This window comes from Ictidomys tridecemlineatus, chromosome 3 (genome assembly GCF_052094955.1).
Source record: "Ictidomys tridecemlineatus isolate mIctTri1 chromosome 3, mIctTri1.hap1, whole genome shotgun sequence".
NCBI lineage: Eukaryota > Metazoa > Chordata > Mammalia > Rodentia > Sciuridae > Ictidomys > Ictidomys tridecemlineatus.
Genome location: NC_135479.1, coordinates 180,854,206 through 180,875,701, shown reverse-complemented (window position 1 = coordinate 180,875,701; position 21,496 = coordinate 180,854,206). Strand labels below are relative to the sequence as shown.

The window sequence follows — 21,496 nt, the reverse complement described above, 5'->3', positions numbered from 1 at the left end:
GAGAATACAATTATGTGAGAGAATAAAATGCTACAAGTAACCTTCACTAATTCTTGTTTCAAAGTGGGAATCATCTGAGCCATCCTAAAAACTGACTTTCATAATTATTTTTTAACTTTTCAACCATTATTTGAAAACTAACTTTGGTAAGCTGCCCTATGGTTTAACAATCTTTATATTAATAGCTATAATTATCTTAGTCAATTCTTTATGTGCATTAAATAAAATAACCATTTATAACGTAGGGTCTGACACAGATAACTCAACAAATTATTTTCTCATTTACTCTTCACCCATTAGAATTCCACCAGATTCTTCTTCACCAATCTCATGATATGCATGTCTTCCTCACTTAATATTTTCCCTGATCTTTCAACTACTGAGATGCTTTCGAATGTATCAGAGGTACTATCTATAGTTAGTCGAAATCCTAAAGGCGTCTTTTACAAGATCAAAAAAAGAAACCTTTTTTTTTTTGTATGACAACTTCTTTCCTTCTTTACCTCCATATAGATAATCGTTATAATGCTTACTTTTTGTCATTCTTCTAAGCTCTGTATGGGCATTGACATATTTAGCCTTTGACCATCATAAAAGCTTTCTGTTTTCAAAGATGAAAAGGTTAAGAAACTTGTCCAAACTTACACAGAGTGTTAAGTTTTTTAAAGTTTGGTGTAAATAATTAGTAAGTCTCGGATTCTTCAACTTGAAAAAAAATCTATAGGCTTTCTGTTAATCAAAAACAAACAAATAACTTGGTTTTGAAAATGTATTTATTTTAATCTATAATAGATTAAATCTATATATTAAATCTATTTAATCTATAATTACTTCATATTTATAAAAGTGGTCGTGGATCCTAATTTTAAAATATTTTTGTATAACACGTTTTAATTTTAATTCTTTCTATTTTATTTCAAACCAAGAACTATATATAATAACTTGATAAAATGTTTTTAAAAGAATTCTAACACATGAATGAAAAATTGTGTTTCATTCATATTTTTATTGACCTCTAAGAGAACCTGATACACAGTCGACTTACGAAACAAGGTTTATTTGCACTGAATAGCATTGCAAATTGGAAAACCACAGATTCAAACATATTTGAATATGTGTTCTAGTGTCTGTCTTCCAGATTTCAAACAGGTTGTAAGGCAAAAACAACAAATGAAGAGAGGGTCATAGCTGTTGATTGTCAAGAATTTAGATTGGTGCAGGCAAGGTAGAAAATTGCCTTGTAAGAAAAAGATTGGGTAAAACTATAAGCCAGTTCTTAGAAAGGAATGGAGGGAAGGACAAGAGCAAGGAAATTACTGGAAAGGGAAGAGAATTAGAAGAAAGATGACCTTCATTTCTATCCTCGGAATTGCAATGTTCTGCTTTTATAAAAACAGATCTCTCAGCACATAAACTATAGGATGGAGTGAGTTTTGGCCTGGTGAGTTTTCGTGATGTGCTGGGGAAGGCATGTACATCTGCACAGGGTGAAAAGTTCTCTGAGGCAGGTGTGACTGAAGACTTCTCTCATCTTCTCTTGGCCTGAAATTTTCAGGATGCCTCAATATAGTTTGTCCTTTGATTTTGATTAAATCTACACTTTCTATATGCTTTGACCATAGAAACGCACACATTTTTTTACACTAAAGTTTATATATTTTAAAAGACAAATATCATGATAAGTCAAACACTTGATAGAAATCCCCAGCAATAATTTTAGAAATAGACTTATATAATTTATGATTTCTCCATATTGATATTTTAAATAAATCTCTACCTTACTGTTATTTTCTGCCCTTCTAATCAGGAATTACTGATTTTAAATATAGTCATTTGACATGATTTTTGTCTTTGGAGTCCTTTATTTTATTTTTCTTTAAAGAGAGAGAGAGAGGATTTTAATATTTATTTTTTAGTTATTGGCAGACACAACATCTTTGTTTGTATGTGGTGTTGAGGATCGAACCCAGGCGGCACGCATGCCAGGCGGGCTCGCTACCACTTGAGCCACATCCCCAGCGCCTGGAGTCCTTTATTAAGAACAAAGTGCTGGAGTTGTGGCTCAGAAGAAGAGCACTTACCTAGCGTTCAAGAGGCACTGGGTTGAATCCTCAGCACCTTATACAATTAAAATAAAGGTATTGCGTCCACCTTTAAATAAAAAAAAATGTTTAAAAAGTTTGTGTTTTTTTTAAAAGAATCAAAACCCTAACTGAAAGACATTAAGCTCGAAATGTTTTAATATTATGATATCCTTTGTGTTTTCTGAACTGAGCGGTAAGAGATTGGTAATATATTGCCAAACTTGCTGGAATTCAACTCTCTCTAGTTTTCAGAGGCTACCTCCAGAAAATTATAGACTAATGCTTGAGAATAAATAATGATCTGAAATGATACATGATACATTTATCTGAATAATATTGCAGACTTAGCTTCCTGTAAAGAAACTTCAGAAGGCTGTACTTCATCTTTTTATTGCTTTGACAGTAGGAGATGGATGACAGAAAGGATATATAAGAGATTCCCAGTAGGATTTAGTAATTTATGTATTATCCCAGCATTGTTCCTGTGATACTTATCCAATCCACAATTGCTTGTTTTAGTTGATAATATAAATGAAGGAGAGAATTTTAGTTTTAACACTTATGGTAGTAAAATAATAATGTCAGACAGCAATGTATAGATGTTACTTTTTAAAAAATAGACTTACCTGTAGACAACCAAGTAACATCATACACACACACACACACACACACACACACACACACATACATACTCACACACACACACATACAAAAAATTATCTTTAAAATCTTAAAAATCCTGAGAATATTATTTCAATTTATTTTATGGTGGATGAAGGTCAAGTGTTAAATATTCCTTCATAAGTTTATAAAAATAAATCGGGCTGGGCATGTGGCATATGCATGTAACCCCAGTGACTAAAGAGGCTGAGGAAGGAGGGTCATGAATACAAGGCTTGCTACACTCAGAAACTTGGTGAGGTCCTCAACAATTTACTGAGACCCATTCAAACTAAAAAAAAAAAAAAAAAAAAAAAAAAAAATACATAAAGGACTGGGAATGTAGCTCAGTGGCAAAGCACCCCTGGGTACAATACCCAGTACCAAAATAAAAATTAGAAAGAAGAAGAAGAAAATGAGAAGGAAGAGGAGAAGGAGGAGGAGGACGAGGAGGAAGAGGAGGAGGAGGAGGAGAAGAAGAAGAAGAAGAAGAAATAATGCAAAAAAATAGTGTTATGGGTTATTTTCATCAAATGCATTAACATGTATAACTGTATCTGAAAACATAGATACAGTGACAAACATTATAAATTTAAATTAATGGAAAAGAAATTTTAACAAATCAGATTGTTTTAATTTTTGAAACAAACACACTTACAAACAAGGAATGGCTTAAATATTATCTGAAGGGCTGAGGGGGTAGAGTGCTTGCCTCACACATATATGGCCCTGGATTCATTCTGAGCATCAAAAATCTTTTTGAAAATAAAAAAATGTAGAGTATACAAGATTTTAATGTGGGAGTGATGATGATAGTTAAATAACTAAATCTCTCACCATAAAGATCTGCATTGATAGGCTTTTTCTCCTTTCCATCCACTAAGAATAGCTATCATTTAATCCATATCTGATTTACAAAGATAGTTTCTGGAGCTGAATTAATCTACATCATCAGAGAAAAGCAAGAATAAGCAAAAGTAGAAGAATAGAAAATTGTGTATGATGTTACAACAGTAAAATTGAAAAGAAGAACATACATAACAATGTAAGTAAAATTTAGAAATTGAATTGGCAACCTATGAAAAACATGTAAAATATGAGACATCATATATGTTCACCAAGAAAAATACTGTCCTATATGTTTAAATAGATTTAGTACGCTAAATAAAGAAAACAATAAAAATACCACTTTCTATTGTAAATAAAAAGAAAGTATTAAAAACATCTACTAAGAACATAGAGGGAGATTAAGTGTAGAAAATACTTAACCCAGGCAAACAATCAATAACAAAATTGTCTGGGAAGGAGAAGAAAAATCTATGATATAAAATGAAATTAAATAGAGCATAAATTTGTGGAAAACAATTAGAATAAAAGGTAAGATATTTTATGAAAGTAGAAAAGAGGGAATGACATATATGCCACATAAAATATAGAGCACTATCCAGTGATTAATATTTTTTCACAAAGAAATTGTTAATAAAAAAATAGAATACAAAAAAGAATTTATGAACTAAAACCAGATGAATCAATGAGTTTTTAACTTAAAAATCTATTAAAATGAAGCAAAATTCTGACTAGAGGCAATCTGCAAAACATGTCCATATATTCAAACAACAAAGATTTCTGACACAATCTTCAGTCTGATGGTGAAGAGAAGCTCACTTAAAAAGAACAAATAAAAACCTGAATGATTTCCTATTATTCTATTGCTGGGTGGATATTGACAAGACAAAATAAATAATCAACACATTGATAAGTATTCTAAAGATTCTTATAACAGTTGAATGCTTGTCCACAAGAAATTAATAGTAAACAAGGTTCAAATATGTGGATATCGTAAAATTTTCTTTCTTAAGAGACAAGATATGTGTTTCATACTATAAACAAGAACATGTTTACTGACTTTTGGTTAGATAGTAAAAATGACAGTATTCTAGATGTTAAGAAGGGTAAGTAGACTATTGTCAAAAGGAAGATTGTGGCTTGTCCATTTTGATTTCTGGATGCAATTCTGGATCATAAATCAATATAATATTTTCATTATTTGAAAAATGCTAACTAATGCAGTAAGAAAATATGATATTTGTATCAAGCAAATGAAAAACATTAAGAGAAATAAACGAGACACTATGTAAACTAGTACAAAAATTACATAAGTTTGGTGATCAGGAAATAAAAACACCTTGACAAGTATAAACTCAGTAAATATGACAAGATGTTCTAGAAAATGAAGTAAAAACGAACATTGAATGAAATGATATTTCAAAAGAAAGAATAAAGGCATACGTTTAAAACAAACAATAGCAAATTAAAATATTGCTTAAAACTCCATTTTTAATTATATTAAAATATTAAAATTTTTGGTTTTGAATGGGAAATAACATCATTGTAAATATATGTTCCAATATTGGAAAATTATACAACTTACTAAAAGATATTGAAGATTTGAAAAATTAAAGAACCATATTATAGTTCTGGATAATACACTTCATAAAACAAAAGTTTTCTGCCGAATGTGTTCTCTGATAAAAGGGGGGTGACTCAAAATGGGATAGGGAGGAAGAGCATGAGAAGAAGACTACCACTAAATAGGGAAGAGAGGTGGGAGGGAAAAAGAGGGAGAAGGGGAGTTGCACGGAAGATGGAAGGAGAACCTCATCTTTATACAGAATACATATATGATGTTGTAATGAGATTGCATACAGAGAAATGATGGGATAGAAGGGGAGGAGTAGGGGGGATAGGAAGAGCAGCAGAATAGAATAGACAATATGATTGATGTATGTACATTCCATGTATATATTATATGTCAAAATACATTCTGCTGTCATGTATGACTAAAAAAAATAAAAATAAAGAAAAAAGAAAAAAATACCCCCCCCAAAAAAACAAAAGCCTTCTATAAATCAATACAGTCTTAATACATAATCTATTATATTTTTGGTTCTTATAAAATTTTTCTGATCCTGATGGGAGACTTCTATGTATAGCATTAAAATGAATTTGTAACTAAAATATTGATGTAAGATTGGACATATAGATTACTCAAATAGATTTGAACATTTGAAACTCTAAATATATAGATATTTATTTAGTGGTAAACTACATAATATTATTGATGAAAGAAATTATTTGAGGGACAACTTGTATGTTGCTAAAGAATTAAAGTTGTATTTTGGAAATTACTTCAAATAATAGACAAAAATACATTTTGGAAGGACTAAAACATAATGATAAAATAAATAACATGATAAAGCAGTATGCATATAATCATATCATGGCAGGAGGGTTTCGCATCATGACTTGAAAGTCGTGTAACATAACATAAACACTTAATAGATTTCATTACATAAAATTTAAGACATTTTTTATGGCAAAAAAAATATTACAAGTGAAAGATGAATTAGGAGAAATTATTTGAAAAAAAAATCAGGCTTCTTTTGAAGTGAACTATTAAAACAAAGAGCTTGAATGGAATAATGATCAGGCTATACAGACAGACTTTTCAAACTTGAAGAATTAATGTGGCCACAAAAAATATAGACATCATTATGCTAACTTGCAATTTAACAAATCTGAAATGTTTAAATTGAGATGTCAGTTTTTCATATCAGATAGACAAAAATAATTTTAATTATAATATCTGATGCTAGTAATATATGGAGGAAAAGAATCCCTCATAGTATAGTTGTGGGGAGTAAATTTGTACACACAAAAGACTGTATAAATATACAATGCAATTTGGCAATATTTATTGAAAGACTTTACAAAATATCTGTGCCCTTTGATTCAGCAATACCACATTTCAGAATTTACCTTCAGGAAAATAAGACACATACAGAGGCATGTGAACAGGAGCGATTTCTCAGCTTCCCAAAAGACTGCTCAATTCTTGGAGATAGTTTGAAAATAATATGGCTATGATTTATGACAGTATGCATATGGGGACTCAAGAAAAATGTTGAATAAGTAAAACCTTAAACCCATTCCAAGGTATCTGAGCAACAAGGGAAAAGGGAATTTGAGACAACATGGGTTTGTGGGGCAGATGATGCCAAGAATCCTGTGAAACTCAAGGTAAAAACCACAGTACCTAAAAAAGTCTCCTTTGCTTGCCACAATTCCACCTGGGCTTTATTCCTGGGGATAAAGATAAGTTTCTCTTTAAGCCCCATGGTTCTTGATCCATGACTCTGGCACCATACCCCTGTTGTTGTCCATGCTTTCCCTGTGGTACTTGGGAGCAGTTCATTCTTTCCCCACAGCATCAAGACAACAGGTGCCATCATCTCAAATCCAGGTGCCATCATCACAATTCCAGGTGCCATCCTAATAATATGCAGCTTTTGAAGTTCACATCCAAAGGAAAGTAATGTAACTACCATCATGAACTATTGCAGAGTAGACTACTGAGGCATGCATAGACTGCTGGCATTAAAAACCTCTGAAGAAATCACATGAAGGCTACACTTTGAGATTACCTATTATTAAAACCAAATTGCCTTCCCAACTGATACATAAATTACATCTAAATGAAAAATAAAAGCTTTTTTCTAGAAAAGCTACTTCATAAAATAGGAAGAGGTGACTATAACACCAGATGCACAGATATCAACAAAGGGACACAAACACACATTTTAAAAAAATTGAAAAGTAGAGAAGAATGATACCCTACAAAGGAGCACAATGATTCTCCAGAAATAGATCCCAATTCGAAGGAAGTCCATAAAATGACTGAAAAATTCAAAATACTGATCCCAAAGAAATTCATGAAATGCAAGAGAATATAGATACAAACTACAATGAAATGAGAAAGGAAAAGATGATTGAGAAATTCAATACAGATAGAAATCATTAAAAAAATCAATTAGAAATCTTGGACTTGAAAACTTCAGTGAAATTAGAAAAATAATTAAGAACTTCAACAACAAACTAGACCAAGCACAGGAAAGCGTTTTCTTTCTTTCTTTTTTTAAAAATTTTTTGAATAATGACCAATGACAAAAATATAGAGAAATATGAGAAATTTATAATAGATAGCTACATTTAAATCAGCCACCATAAAAACTTAACTTTTGAATGCCCACGATTATGAAAATATTATAAAAATAGAACGTTTTTTTTCTTCCTCGTGGCCTTTAATGCATACATTTAAAAAAAAGTTTTTTGATAAGATCTTAAAGGCTATGAGAGAAAAAAAATCAAATTATATATAGGGGAAAACCAATTTGAATCTCAACTGATTTCTCAACCCAGACCCTCAAAGCCAGGAGGTCCTTGAATAATATATTTCAAGCTCTGAAAAAAAAATGGATGGCAACCAAGAATTTTATATCCAGCAAAATTAAGTTTCAGGTTTGAAGATGAAATTCACAAGAATGCCTACACTACAGAGCATTCTCAACAAACTATTCCATGAGGATGAATTAAAAACTAGCAAAGGAAGGATCTACACTGAATATATATTCAACCAAATGAGAAACTAAGACCAAAAAAAAAAAAAACCAGAAATAAATCAAAATGACAGGGAATACAAATCATATCTCAATAGTAACCTTGAATGTTAATGGCCTAAACTCATCAATCAAAAGACCCAGACTGGCAGATTGGATTACAAAGCAAGACACAACAATATTCTGTCTTCGAAAGACTAACCTCATGGACAAAGACATCCACAGGCTGAAGGTGAAAGGAGGGAAAAAACTTATCACTCATATGGATTGCATAAATAAGCAGAGGTTTCCATTCTCATTTTAGATAAAGTAGACTTCAAACCAAAGTTATTTAGAAGAGACAAAGAAGGACATTTCATACTTCTCAAGGAAAGTATATATAAATAAGACATAACAATTATAAATATTTATGCCTCAAAAAATGGAGTATCTATGTACATCAATTAAACCCTTCTAAATTTTAAGAGTCAAATAGACCACAGTACACTAATACTGGGTGACTTTAACACGCCTCTCTCACTACTGGAGAGATCTTCCAAACAAAAACTAAATAAAGAAACTATAGAACTATATAATACAAGCAATAATTTAGACTTAATAGACATATATAGAATATTTCATCCATCAATGAACAAATATACTTTCTTCTCAGCTGCACATGGTTCCTTCTCTAAAATAGACCATATCTTATGCCACAAAGTAACTCTTTTTTAAAAATTGGTTTTATAAATACATGACATCAGATTGAATCACAATTTTTATCACACATATAGAACAATTTTTCATACCTCTATTTGTATATAAAGTATGTTCACATCAATCATGTCTTCATACATGTACTTTGGATAATCATGTTTATCACATTCCAAAATCCTTCCTGATCCCCTGCTCCCTCCCTTTCCCTCATACCCCTCTTTCCTATCTGGAATTCATCTATTCCTCCCATGTTCCCTCTTTCTACCCCACTATGAGTCAGCTTCCATATCAGAGAAAACTTTTGGCATTTGTTTTTTGGGGATTGGCTAATTTCACTTAGCATTATCTTCTCCAACGCCATCCATTTACCCTCAAATGCCATGATTTTATTCTCTTTCACTGCTGAGTAAAATTCCATTCTGTATATATACCACATTTTTTTTTATCCATTCATCCACTGAAGGGCATCCAGATTGGCTCCACAGTTTAGCTGTTGTGAATTGTGCTGCTACAAACATTGATGTGGCTGTGTCTCTGTAGTATGCTATTTTTAATTTCTTTGGGTATATTCCAAGGTGATAGCTGGTTCAAATAGTGGTTCCATTTCCAGATTTCCAAGGAATCTCAATACTGATTCCATATCGGCTGCACCAATTTGCAATTCCACCAGCAATGTATGAGTGTGTCTTTTCCCCCACATCCTCGCCAACACTTATTGTTGTTTGTCTTCATAATAGCTGTCATTCTGACTGGAGTGAGATAGTGTCTTAGAGTAGTTTTGATTTGCATTTCTCTAATTGCTAGAGATGATGAACATTTTTTCATATATTTGTTGATTGATTGAATATCCTCTTCTGAGAAGTGTCTGTTCATGTCCTTGGCCCATTTATTGATTGGGTTATTCATTTTTTTATGTTTAGCTTTTTGAATTCTTTATATACCCTGGAGATTAGTGCTCTATCTGACATGTGAGGGGTAAAAATTGGTTCCTAAGATGTATGCTCTCTATTAACCTCATAGGTTGTTTCTTATGCTGAGAAGAAACTTTTTAGTTTGAGTCTATTCCATTTATTGATTCTTGGTTTTAATTCTTGTGCTATAGTCCTATTAAGGAAGTTGGGTTCTAATCCCCCATGATGGAGACTAGGGCCTCCTTTTTCTTCTATTATATGCAGACTCTCTGGTTGTATTCCTAAGTCCTGGATCCATTTTGAATTGAGTTTTGTGCATGACGAGAGACAGAGGTTTAATTTCATTTTGGTTGAATATGGATTTCCAATTTTCCCAGCACCATTTGTTGAAGAGGCTATCTTTTTTCCAATGAATATTCTTGGCACCTTTGTCTAATATAAGATAATTGTAGTTTTGTGGGTTAGTCTCTGTATCCTCTATTCTGTATCATTATTATTATATGTGATTACATGACCAATATGATTCTGAAACATACACACTCAGAAAAATGAGAAATTATTTTCCATCTATGTATGATATATCAAAGTCTTATATGCACTCTACTGTCATATATAATTAAGTAAAACAATTTTTAAAAATTAAAAATAAATAAAAAGGGATGGGAGCTGGGTCCAGTGGTGCACGCCTATAGTCCCATTGGCTCAGGAGGTTGAGGCAGGAGGATCACGAGTTCAAAGCCAGCCTCAGCAAAAGTGAGGTCTCAACTCAATGAGACCCTGTCTCTAAATAAAATACAACATAGGACTGGGGATGTGGCTCAGTGGTCAAATGTTCCTGAGTTCAAACTGTAGTAAGACCCCCCAAATTTTTTTTTTTACAAAAGGATGGAGAAGTAGCTCAGTGGTAGAGTGCCACAAAAAAAGAAAAAAAAAAAATATATATATATATATATATATATAGAGAGAGAGAGAGAGAGACATATGGACAGCATGCCTTTATTTCATTTTATTTGTTTATTTTTATGTGGTGCTGAGGATAGAATCCAGTGCCTTACACATGCTAGAAAAGCACTGCCCCTGAGCTACAGCCAGAGCCCAGTGCACACATTCTGAATTGAGCATTTTTTTTTCCAGGTAGAAAGCATCAGTGACCAATACTTTGCTTGAGCCTCTAATTTTCTCATTTTTAACTAATATCTCCCCCATTCACCTGGCAGCGTTACATGTGGGAAATTTTTATTTGCTGGGCCTTCATTGATTGTCTAGAACATGAATCACATCCTTACACCCCACTGCAAGGAAGGTTGGAAAATGCTTAGCTCTGAGTACTGAAAGCAAATGAACAAATTTGTTATCAGTTAGAAATCTCTACCCCAGTATGCCCTTCTGATTACCTAATAGATTATTACCTGTTTTCTCACATGAAAACCACTACAGCCTCTGATCAAAGAGACAACCTAAAGTTCTACTAAGCCAGTGTATCCAATCAAAATCCAAGATCCTCAGATATATATTGTTTTCTTCATCATACTTTTAGAATGCATTTAATCCAAGGACAAAAGGATGAGAAGACAAGTTGTCAATTTACTTATTGACCTCCACGCCCAATACACAAAGGTTGAACAAAGATAGGAAAGGCACTCATAACTAATAAATTCTCTCATTTATAAATAATGGAAGATGTGGGGAACATGGAGTAATCACTGATGTATTATAACTTTGAAAATATGGCCGATTGGCATTAAGTATCCTCTCCCTAGATGATAGTAGCTCACTGGAGGAAATGGATTCTCCTCTACTGATTCTCTTTTGTGTTCCCCAATTCTACCCACTGGGGAATTCAAACCTTGTCTGTCAGGAAGGGAATTGGGAGAATAGGCCAGTACATTTAATCTGATCCTTGCCATAGGGCTGAACTTGTTGGATTTTGTTTGCTCAAAGCTGCACTGAGTTTCATTCCCTATAATGTGACTTCTATAAACTTACAAACTTATGAATATCCAAATATCTGAGATTTCTTTGGTTCTTTCATTTCTGCTTGAAAACTGCCCATCCTTGAATGACTCATCTCTTTCTAATAATATCTCATTAAAGGCAGGATATAAGAAGCTATTAAAAATATGTCTTTTTCTAACCACTTTCTCTGAAACTACAAGTTCAATAGGCATTTAATTAGCTGGGCACAGTGGCGCATGCCTATAATCCCAGCTACTTGGGAGGACAAGGCAGCAGGATTGCAAGTTCAAAGCCAGCCTCAGCAACTTAGCAAAGCACTTAGCAACTCAGAAAGATCCTGCCTCTAAATAAAATACAAAAATGGGCTGGGGGTATGGCCCAATGATCTAGTGTCCCTGGTTCAACCCTTGGTATGCCCACTACAAATTAGACATTTAATCCTCTATATTGTGTCTTCATCTTTCTTCTCCTGTCAATAGCATTTAACAGAGCCGTAACCTATCACCAAAATACATTCTTCCCTTTGGTCAAATACAGTGTCCACTCTCTATTTTTTCTCTTTCTCAGTCTTCTCTACTATAAGCGCTGCATGAACTTCAAATGTGGGTATTACCAAGTGGTCCGTTCCTAGAACTCATCTTTTATCTAGACTCCATGGGAGCTTTCATCAATTTGCATAGCTTTAAATAATGTTTAGAGAAGGATAAATTTTCATATTTGTTTACAGCATTTCCCTTGACACAATTTTATTTAAAAAATATTGGTGTGTATGTATATATGTATATATATAAATTTATATTTACACATGTGTGTATATATATGTGTGTAGACACACACATATATATACACACACGTGTAAATACACACATAACCTATATCTGTGTAAAAATCATATGTGTGCATTTGTTTTATCCAGTCTTCTTTTCCTTAAAATGTAAGCTCAATGACAATAATGATGGATGTATCAAATGTTATATTCCTAGATATTTTCTTGTTTGTTATAAGAATAAAATATATATATGTTGATTGAATGATTGCTGCAATACACATCCATGAATTTTATCTTAATACTTAAGTTCTAAAATAATACTTTCTAGTGTAGACATGTATAGTATGACTATCTGTCAGATTAATTAGAGCAACGTATTTCTCTTTTCTAGATCCCAATGCTCTGGCTGGCCAGACTGGCCCTGACCATGCTCTCATTGGAGGGATAGTGGCTGTAGTTGTATTTGTCACACTCTGCTCTATATTTCTTCTTGGCCGATATCTGGCAAGACACAAAGGTATGTTTTACTGAAATTTTAAATAAAGTACTCAAGTTTTATGAAAAATAAATTATAAACAGTAGCTTCATTTGAAAATATATGATTGTTTATGATTTCTATGTGTTTATATTGGTGTGGAGAAGGAGAGAGAGGAAGATGGGGAGCAGGAAATTTAAATACTGCATTATTTCAGGAAATTAGTGATAATGATCATGTTAAATACGTCAGCATTCATTCTGGTAAATCTACTTTAAAGCAAAGTGTATCAATAGTATGCTTCTTCATCCATTGCAAAAATTCACACGTTATCCTCCCTAATATGACTGCATGTCTTTCCATATAGTTAAAAAAATCCACCAAATACCTATATTTGGATTTTGTCCTAGAGAAAAATAACAAATTTATTTTTTTCTTTTTTTCCCTGGATTAGTGGTTTATTCTGTGAGCATTGGCCATTGGCTAAGTGTTATTTCACAAAGTCAACTTGATTCTAAGTTGAGTAAAAACTGACTCAGAAAAAAAAAGAATAATAATAAGAAGAAGAAATCTTGGAATTCATCTCTGGGATTTATAGATCAAGTCCAACTATAAGTAAACGTTTGACATTTGTGTTTAGAAGTTTATGGAAACATAAGTAAACATATTAGTGAGGAATATATGTGATGTTTCGCAATGGCCTGGGTAGCGTATAATTGACATAGTTTAACTTTTAAATAGATTTACTAAAATGAATGTTGACATATTTGACATGATCATTAACCACCTCTTAACAAAGGATCCTGATTGCTACCACTGCATTTGCTTATGTGATCTTTATCAATCATTAAAGAGCAGCTTCACCAGCAACACACACTAGAAAACTGAAAAAAGGGTGAATTGTGTGGCTTACATCTCAGAATATATTCTAACATATAAGAGATTTAACATAAAGTTTTTTCCTTAAATGAGTACAGCTTTATTGCTAGCTGTTTTACTAGGCTCACAGAGCTAACATAGTTTTCTTCCAATATCCACAGGAACATATTTAACAAACGAAGCTAAAGGAGCTGAAGATGCACCAGATGCTGACACAGCCATTATCAATGCTGAAGGCAGCCAAGTCAATGCCGAAGAGAAAAAAGAGTATTTCATTTAAAATTCAGGCCACGATTCTGAGTTTTACTTACCAGGCTGGCTGCTGAAGAAAACTGGCTATCATCTTTCAGAAATCATTTCTACCATCTTCTGCTATTTTTATTAACTTCCATACTGTACTGCTATCAGTAGCCAGTGCATACCAACAATCAGCTGTCGAAAGCATCATTCTTTAATTACTGTACCATCCATAATGCAGGACATTTCTTACTGCCTAAATTTCACACCATTGCTCTTTTAACATACAGTGCTTGAATATACAGCCTTAACAATGTTAATTATCTCCTTGAATCATGATATTGAGTTGTTTTTATACATTGAAAAAAAAATGTATGCAAAGCCCCTCCCCATTTCTTTTTTTCTTTATGTCATAGACTTTATTGGTTTCACACTGGACAGCTTTCACAAGTAACAAGATTAGGTAAATACCTAATGTGCTTAAGTTTAATTGAAGATTAGAGGTTTACAAACAATGTTTTCTACCTGTCTATCTTCAAAGACAACATGTTTTTGAAACATATGCCCTAGAAAACACAAACTGAGAACAAACACTGTAGCATAGTTTCTGGAATGTTTGAGATTATACTAGAAATGCTGTATCAATTTGCTATTTTAAAAATGTAGTATTTGATACAGGAGTCATGTATATGGATTGCAATCATGACATCTTACATAATTACATAGATTCTACCATTAAGTTATGGTAGCTTCATTTACCCATAAATTGTTCCAAACATTTAACTGCTTTGAGAATCACAAAGATTTCATTCATTTCTCAATTTGATTCTATAATTTATTTGCTCCATAAGGACTCACCTGCCTAAACAAAATTGAAGTATCCTTAGGGCACAATTTTGAGACATTTTAGTATCTGTATATAGTGCATATAATAAATCCAATTAAACATTATTTGATACATATTTAACTTTTTTGGCTGTAGGTAATTCAGTCATAAGTAAGCATTTTCTAACGTCCATTATATCCCTTTAGATATTACTTAAACCAATATTATAAGTAGATAACATGTATTAGTATTTTTGTCTGTATGTCCTAGCACTGTTCAATGACAAAATTTTCTAGTTCTTGTTAATTTTTATTTGTTATACAATGGAAGCACAATGTTATAAGGAAAGGTAATTTTAAGCTAACAACCAGTGCACAGCCTCAGGTTTTAAATTACAACCACAGTTGAATAATAACCTAAAATAAACTCTTAGTTTGCTAAAAATTTAAAATTTTAATTTGGCAGTTCTAGAGCTGCTTACCTATGTTGGTTTGCCAAAAAGAAGTGTTTAAGATATGTTTTCTGTATAAATGAACTAATTCTTTATATTAAATTCCTGTCTATGCATTTTGTGAGGTACAAACTTATGAAACAGTGAGTGATGGAGAATTTCTGCCATGCTTTCAACTCCAAGGTGAAAGTCTCTTTCTCTGGATTATTTTGAAAATTTGATGTATTTAACCATTATGAAATGCTGTTTTCTTAAATATAATGCAGAGTCAATCTAAAGTCATTATTTCTTCTAGTAAAATAAAATATTGCTAGAATAGTTCTCATTAAATTTATTATATGCTAAAGAATAAAAATCCAGTTAGATAAAAAAATATTTTCCCATTTCCAAGCATTGCACCTTTAAGAAGAAAACAATATGACGATATGGTAGCTACACTCGTGATGTCTGACAGCATGATGGCCTAGGGTTTTATGATAATATCTTGGAATTTATTTTTGAGGAATGAGAATGGTTGAGTACAACATCATGTATTGATATTGAATGAAAGACAAGGGTGCTGTATCGTAGATTATTTATCAAAAAAGTATAAAATCTTTTAAGGACAATGTTAGAATTTTATTTTTTTTCTTTTGATTGTTGAAGCATTTATCTTGTTGATTTCTTAAAAAAGACAAAGGACGATGTCAGTCAAGCAGCACTTTTTCAAAATATACAGAACATAAATAATATGATGTGGTTGAGTGTTAACATAATAAATCATATACAGTATGACATTTTAAGGAAATAAGTCTGCATTGATGTGATTGCATGCTTGTTTTTACAGTTCACTCCATACCATCTGTGAAAAAATGCAATAATATGTTAATATAGTATGGTAGTTTGAGAGAATCAGGTAGGTGCTACTAGACACATTGAAACTAGAATAGGTTTATAAACTGTTCATACCTTTCGATGCATAATCTTTAGAAAGACTCCACAAAACAAAATTCATCCTGTTAGTACAAAATGGAAAGGTTCTTACTGCAGAAGTAAGTTGTATAAACTGCATCATCAATTACTATTTAAAGCCTAATTTCAGGATGCACTTACAAAATTGCTACTCTTCATTGAGGCTGTATTCACATCCCTTTCATTTCATCTATATTCTACTTGGCTCCAACTGCTAAATTGTTGCCTAAATAACTCAATCATTATTTATAGCACTATAAAATTAGAAATCCAAAATTGGTTGCATTTCAGATTTTTGACTCCTTTAACCCTTTAGAGTAATATATAATCACATTGGAGCTCTTGAAACTAACTAGTAGATTGATATTTGTAGCTCTAATTAAATGTTTTCCAGTTAAATAGAGTTCAATTTGAACTAAATATCATTTTCTGTGACTGGAAAAAGAATTAGCAATGGAGTTATATTTTCTTATCTTTAAAAATTATTTACTTTTCACTAAAAAGGAATGAATTATAAAAATTCTTCTCATTTTCATTCCAACAAGTCAGAAAAATGATGAGATTTCTAAATGGGACCATGTCTACTGCAAATTCTGATGTGCATACTTGTATGCTCAAGCAGCCACTTTCTGTCTCTACCAAGTGAGCACAGTGGCTAGGGGACTCAATGAAAGGCTTGTGCACACACATACACACACACACACACACTCTCTCACACACACACACCCCTAGAAGCATATGGAGCATTATTCTTTACCAAAAGTAGCTACTCTCTGCCAGTGTACTGTTTACAGTGTAAATTGATTGTCCTCCATCAGAAAAAAAAATACAACAAAAAAAATCTTAACAGCATTCTTCTTTTCCTCTTTTCCATTTTTGAGTGTCTTAGGTAGAACGATGATCATACATAATTAAGAAAAAAGGAAGTCCATGAGTGCAAGAATAAATACAGAGAGCATGAGCAGAGAGCTAATGATAGTGATCATGTGTGTGTTTGTGTGTGTGAGTGTGTGTGAGAGAGGAAGAAAGATAGAAGACAAAGAGAGAGAGAGAGAGAGAGAAAGATTTCAACTTGTTTTCTTTTACCAGAAAATCCAAGAAGCAGTTTAAGGAACCTGATACAGAGTTTAATCTAGACTGGATGATCTCATATTGATTCAAGATGTTTAATATTTCATTGAAACTCCACAATTGAAATAACAAATAGAGAAAGAAAACTAACTTTCCTAATTATGACAAAGAAGCTAACACCTCATTTATTTTTATTTCTTGTAAAAAATATAAATATCTCAAATAAAAGGACAGGCTCACTTGTAATTATGTACTCATGATTGTAACAGCATTGAGATTCCATATAGGCACATGTACAGCAGCTGTTTGACAGTGATGGCTCTTCCATGTAACATAGCAGTTATCGTGTAATTTAGTGCCACTTATTGCAAAGTGTTACCAAGGGAACATTGAAAATGATTTTCCTTTTTTTCTTTGGACGTAAGGATAATTTAAGGGATGACAAATATTAAATTTCATGTTAAGTTTTTTAATTGTGGAGAAAATGCAAAACCTCTTGTCTGACTGAAACTTTCCCATGAAACTTCTGTTTAGAGCCTTCTAAAAGTGCCCAATATTATTTCCTTTTGCAAATGGTAATCTGTGATGAATATACAAACAAAATAAAAATTTAACCAAGAGTCACAGTTAAAATAAATGAAACACCTAATGAGAATTACTAATGAGTAATGCTTTTTGTTAAGTGGCACAAAGTACACACTAAAAACTATGCAAAATATAGGTAACTACAGTGTATGTACATGTAAGTATCTTGTACTTGCTGTGTATGGATGTTGGAAACCCATGTAATTATAATATGCATTTTGAATACTGGGAAAGAGGAAATCTTAGTGTAGATAATATAATTTGTTTTGAAATATTGAAATATACACTGGCAATATTGAAATATACTCAGTGCAATATCTGCAATTCTATTGCTGAATACTTAATGCAAAGGGATTTTTAAAAATTCTTAAACAAGATTCAAGAGTTTGCTAATCTTCACCTCTCACATACTAAAACATTAATCAAAACCACAAGTAACTCAACAAGATAAGTTGTTCTTACTTAAAAATCAACATAACACTACAAAACTATTATTTGGTGTAGATATTAGCATTACTGCAGATTAAGAATAACCTGAGTTTTAAACTTTGATTTATACCTAGTTAAAATTGAAATTCCTAAACTTTCTTTGAAGTGTTTGTATTTAATAGATTGTAGTGCTTTTATTAAGAGAAAAAAATTTATTCAAAGAATATAGGGTACAATTAATAGTTAAAGTCACTATATCTTAATGGCAATTTTATCTCTTTTCTTTTCTGATTCTATTTAGTTCCTTTTCTCTCCCTATTCCACCCCAAACATTCCCTTTGCACTTATACCCTTCCAAAGGCAATGGATTGAAAGAAGCAAGATAATAAAGAGAGTCAATGGGACAACATACAAGAATGGGTTCTAAAATCATCAGCATTTTATGTATTGAGATTATTAATATTGAATGCAATAGTTATTGGATATAGCTGGTAATTATTCTGCCATGCATACTTACAATAATCCTTCTACCTCTCACTTTTAACATGGGCTATGATACTTCAGTATAAATAGAGGAAATGATTATTTACAGGATATCCCAGGAAGCATTATTTTGGGACTTTCATAACAGTGTACTCCCTACCCCCTGGGAAATCTCAAAAGCCAATTTCTTGTAGTGTAGTCTATGGTGTATGGATCTGCGTTTGTTTTTCTTCTCTATCATTAACTTTTCCTGTAGGCAAAATATGATAACTTGATAAGTATAGTTCTTCTCATGCCTATTTAATATTTAACTGTAATGTAATTGTGATTTTTAAAAATAATTTAAATGGCAACACTTTGCAATCCAACCTGATATTTCATTTAATTTTTAAAATGTAACAATTTCTTATAAACCAATGCTATTCTAAGTGAAAATCATGCACATGATTTTTTTTCTGAGAAGGTTTATCTGTATAAGACAAAACTTTAAGTATTTTAAAACTGCCTTCTATTAACAAATAATCCCAAGTAATGCAAAGTATTGCCACAAATGCCCTCTTTATTTTGTCTGCATAGGCACAATATGAATTTTTTTAATGATGTAATTTAATTATGATAATGAAAATGCCATTTTGTGATCATATTTTCCTCTAAGGGAAAAAAAGAACACATACAGTTCTCAAAGTCTGATGGTGAATCCATAAAATATGCTTAAAATTAAAATCGGATGTTTCTATGTTATATGGTTATGTTACAAATAGTTTTTGGTCCAATCTTTACCATCTTTTTCATATAAATATATTTCTTGTACATATATATATATATATATATATACATACACACAAATATACATACATACATACACACACACACACACACACACACACACACACATATATGTACAAGAAATGAGTATTGGAGAGAATGGGCCCAAATGTGAAAAAGATGTAAAGAAAAAAACCCACTATTTTCCCCTCTGAAATATACTGTATATTTCAAAAGAAGTAACGTTAAAACATATTTGAAGATTGCAGGGGCAAAAGACAAACCTACCAGGGCTCAGCACTTAAGCACTTTTCCCACATCCAGGGTCAAAGCAGCAGTGATTCCTACATGAACTTTGAAGTGCAGTATGAAATGCAACATTACACTTATACACAGTACTGTCAAACCTCAAACGCTTTCTTTCTTTAGATGTTTTTTCTTGTACATGATATTAGTAAACACTTTTCTCTTTATATTTGCTGGTAGTGAAAGTCATACGCAATAAAATATTGATGGTTGAAAGCAATGGTCACTAATCGGTTTTAAAAAACTATAAAATGTAAACAGAATTGTTATATCTTTCTCCTTTTTGCTTTTCACTGTGTTTCTGATGTGTTGAATGAATCTCATGAAAGGAAAGAAAAATAATCTAGAAATTTTACAAAGCTGGTTAATATTAATCCTTATAAATGTATAAAATTTTAATCTTTTTACAAATTTATTTAACTGTACCTGCTGTACTTATTGTAGATTCAATGATGCAGTTAAGTAGTAGTAACCCAAGGATTTATGAGTTTTGGATTGCTGATCTATTTTCTTCATATTCAGTTCACATCAATGTTTGTGAATTGGTTGTTTAGCTTTTCATTCAACCAAAAAATATTCCCTCAAGAAAGCTCCATTTTTATCATAAATATTTCAACATAACCAACCTTGGTACAAATCTGCCATGTTAAAAAGAATTTAAAGACTTATCTCTGAAAATGATACCCAGAAATGCAGGTGTTCCCAGTAATGTAGCTTCAAAAATAAAATGTTCTATTTATATGACATGAAATTCATAACTTTTGGAAGGGTATATTTATGACAGCATAAACAATAAATTCTGTGCTGTAAAGAACACCCACCAAAATTAATCATATTGCACAGAAAATCAACACAATTATTGAATCTACTTTTGTCATTAACATTTTCAAAAAACAAAATGCATATTGTAATATTAGGTACATGACACTTGCATGTTGATATGCCTATATACTTACAAAGTATTCAATGTGTACTTAGTGGCGCTTAAAATATGTCATGTACAACTCTTATAAAACATTCTTACAGGGTTCCCATTTGCACTTCATCTTTCAGTAAAGTCTTGTCAGAAAAAATATTTGTCTGATAAATATGGAAAAATAAAATTTGAATTTTAGTTATCTGTTGGACATTACTGAATTGTCTATTCATTTAGTACATGTTTTAGACTTGAAAACAGACATTGAAAGATGGAACTTTCTTTTTTCCAGTGACAACTTATAAAAGATGCTACAAAATGTGTATCTTATGCCAAACACATTATTTTGAATACTTCTTTCCACTGCATACATTATCCATCATTTTTTAGGTTTCCTCAAAGATGCCCATTTTTTCTTGTACTTTTCTAAAGGGGCATTATAAAAATTAAATATGGTAAAATAAATGTTTTCTTATTTGTACAACATTCATTCGTTACTCCTTGAAATATATGAACCTTGTAATATGCTGATTAAGGGTTAAAAAAGTGTTGCTGACTTAGGGAAATTTGCTTGAGATTGCCAAAATTTC

The 21,496-nt window shown here is 31.9% G+C and overlaps 1 protein-coding gene across 4 annotated transcripts in view; it reads left to right on the top strand.

Annotated features, from left to right (window-relative positions):
* The window catches only part of Cadm2 (cell adhesion molecule 2), a 1,002,559-nt gene extending 981,449 nt beyond the window's left edge, over window positions 1-21,110 (top strand). For all 4 annotated transcript variants that reach the window (XM_040286941.2, XM_040286940.2, XM_005334176.4 and 1 more), the window contains 2 exons: window positions 12,924-13,049; window positions 14,048-21,110. In XM_040286941.2, coding sequence (XP_040142875.1) covers window positions 12,924-13,049; window positions 14,048-14,166 — 245 coding nt within the window. In that variant the 3' untranslated portion in view covers window positions 14,167-21,110. The remainder of the gene's footprint in view (window positions 1-12,923; window positions 13,050-14,047) is intronic.
* The last annotated feature ends 386 nt before the right edge of the window (window positions 21,111-21,496 follow it).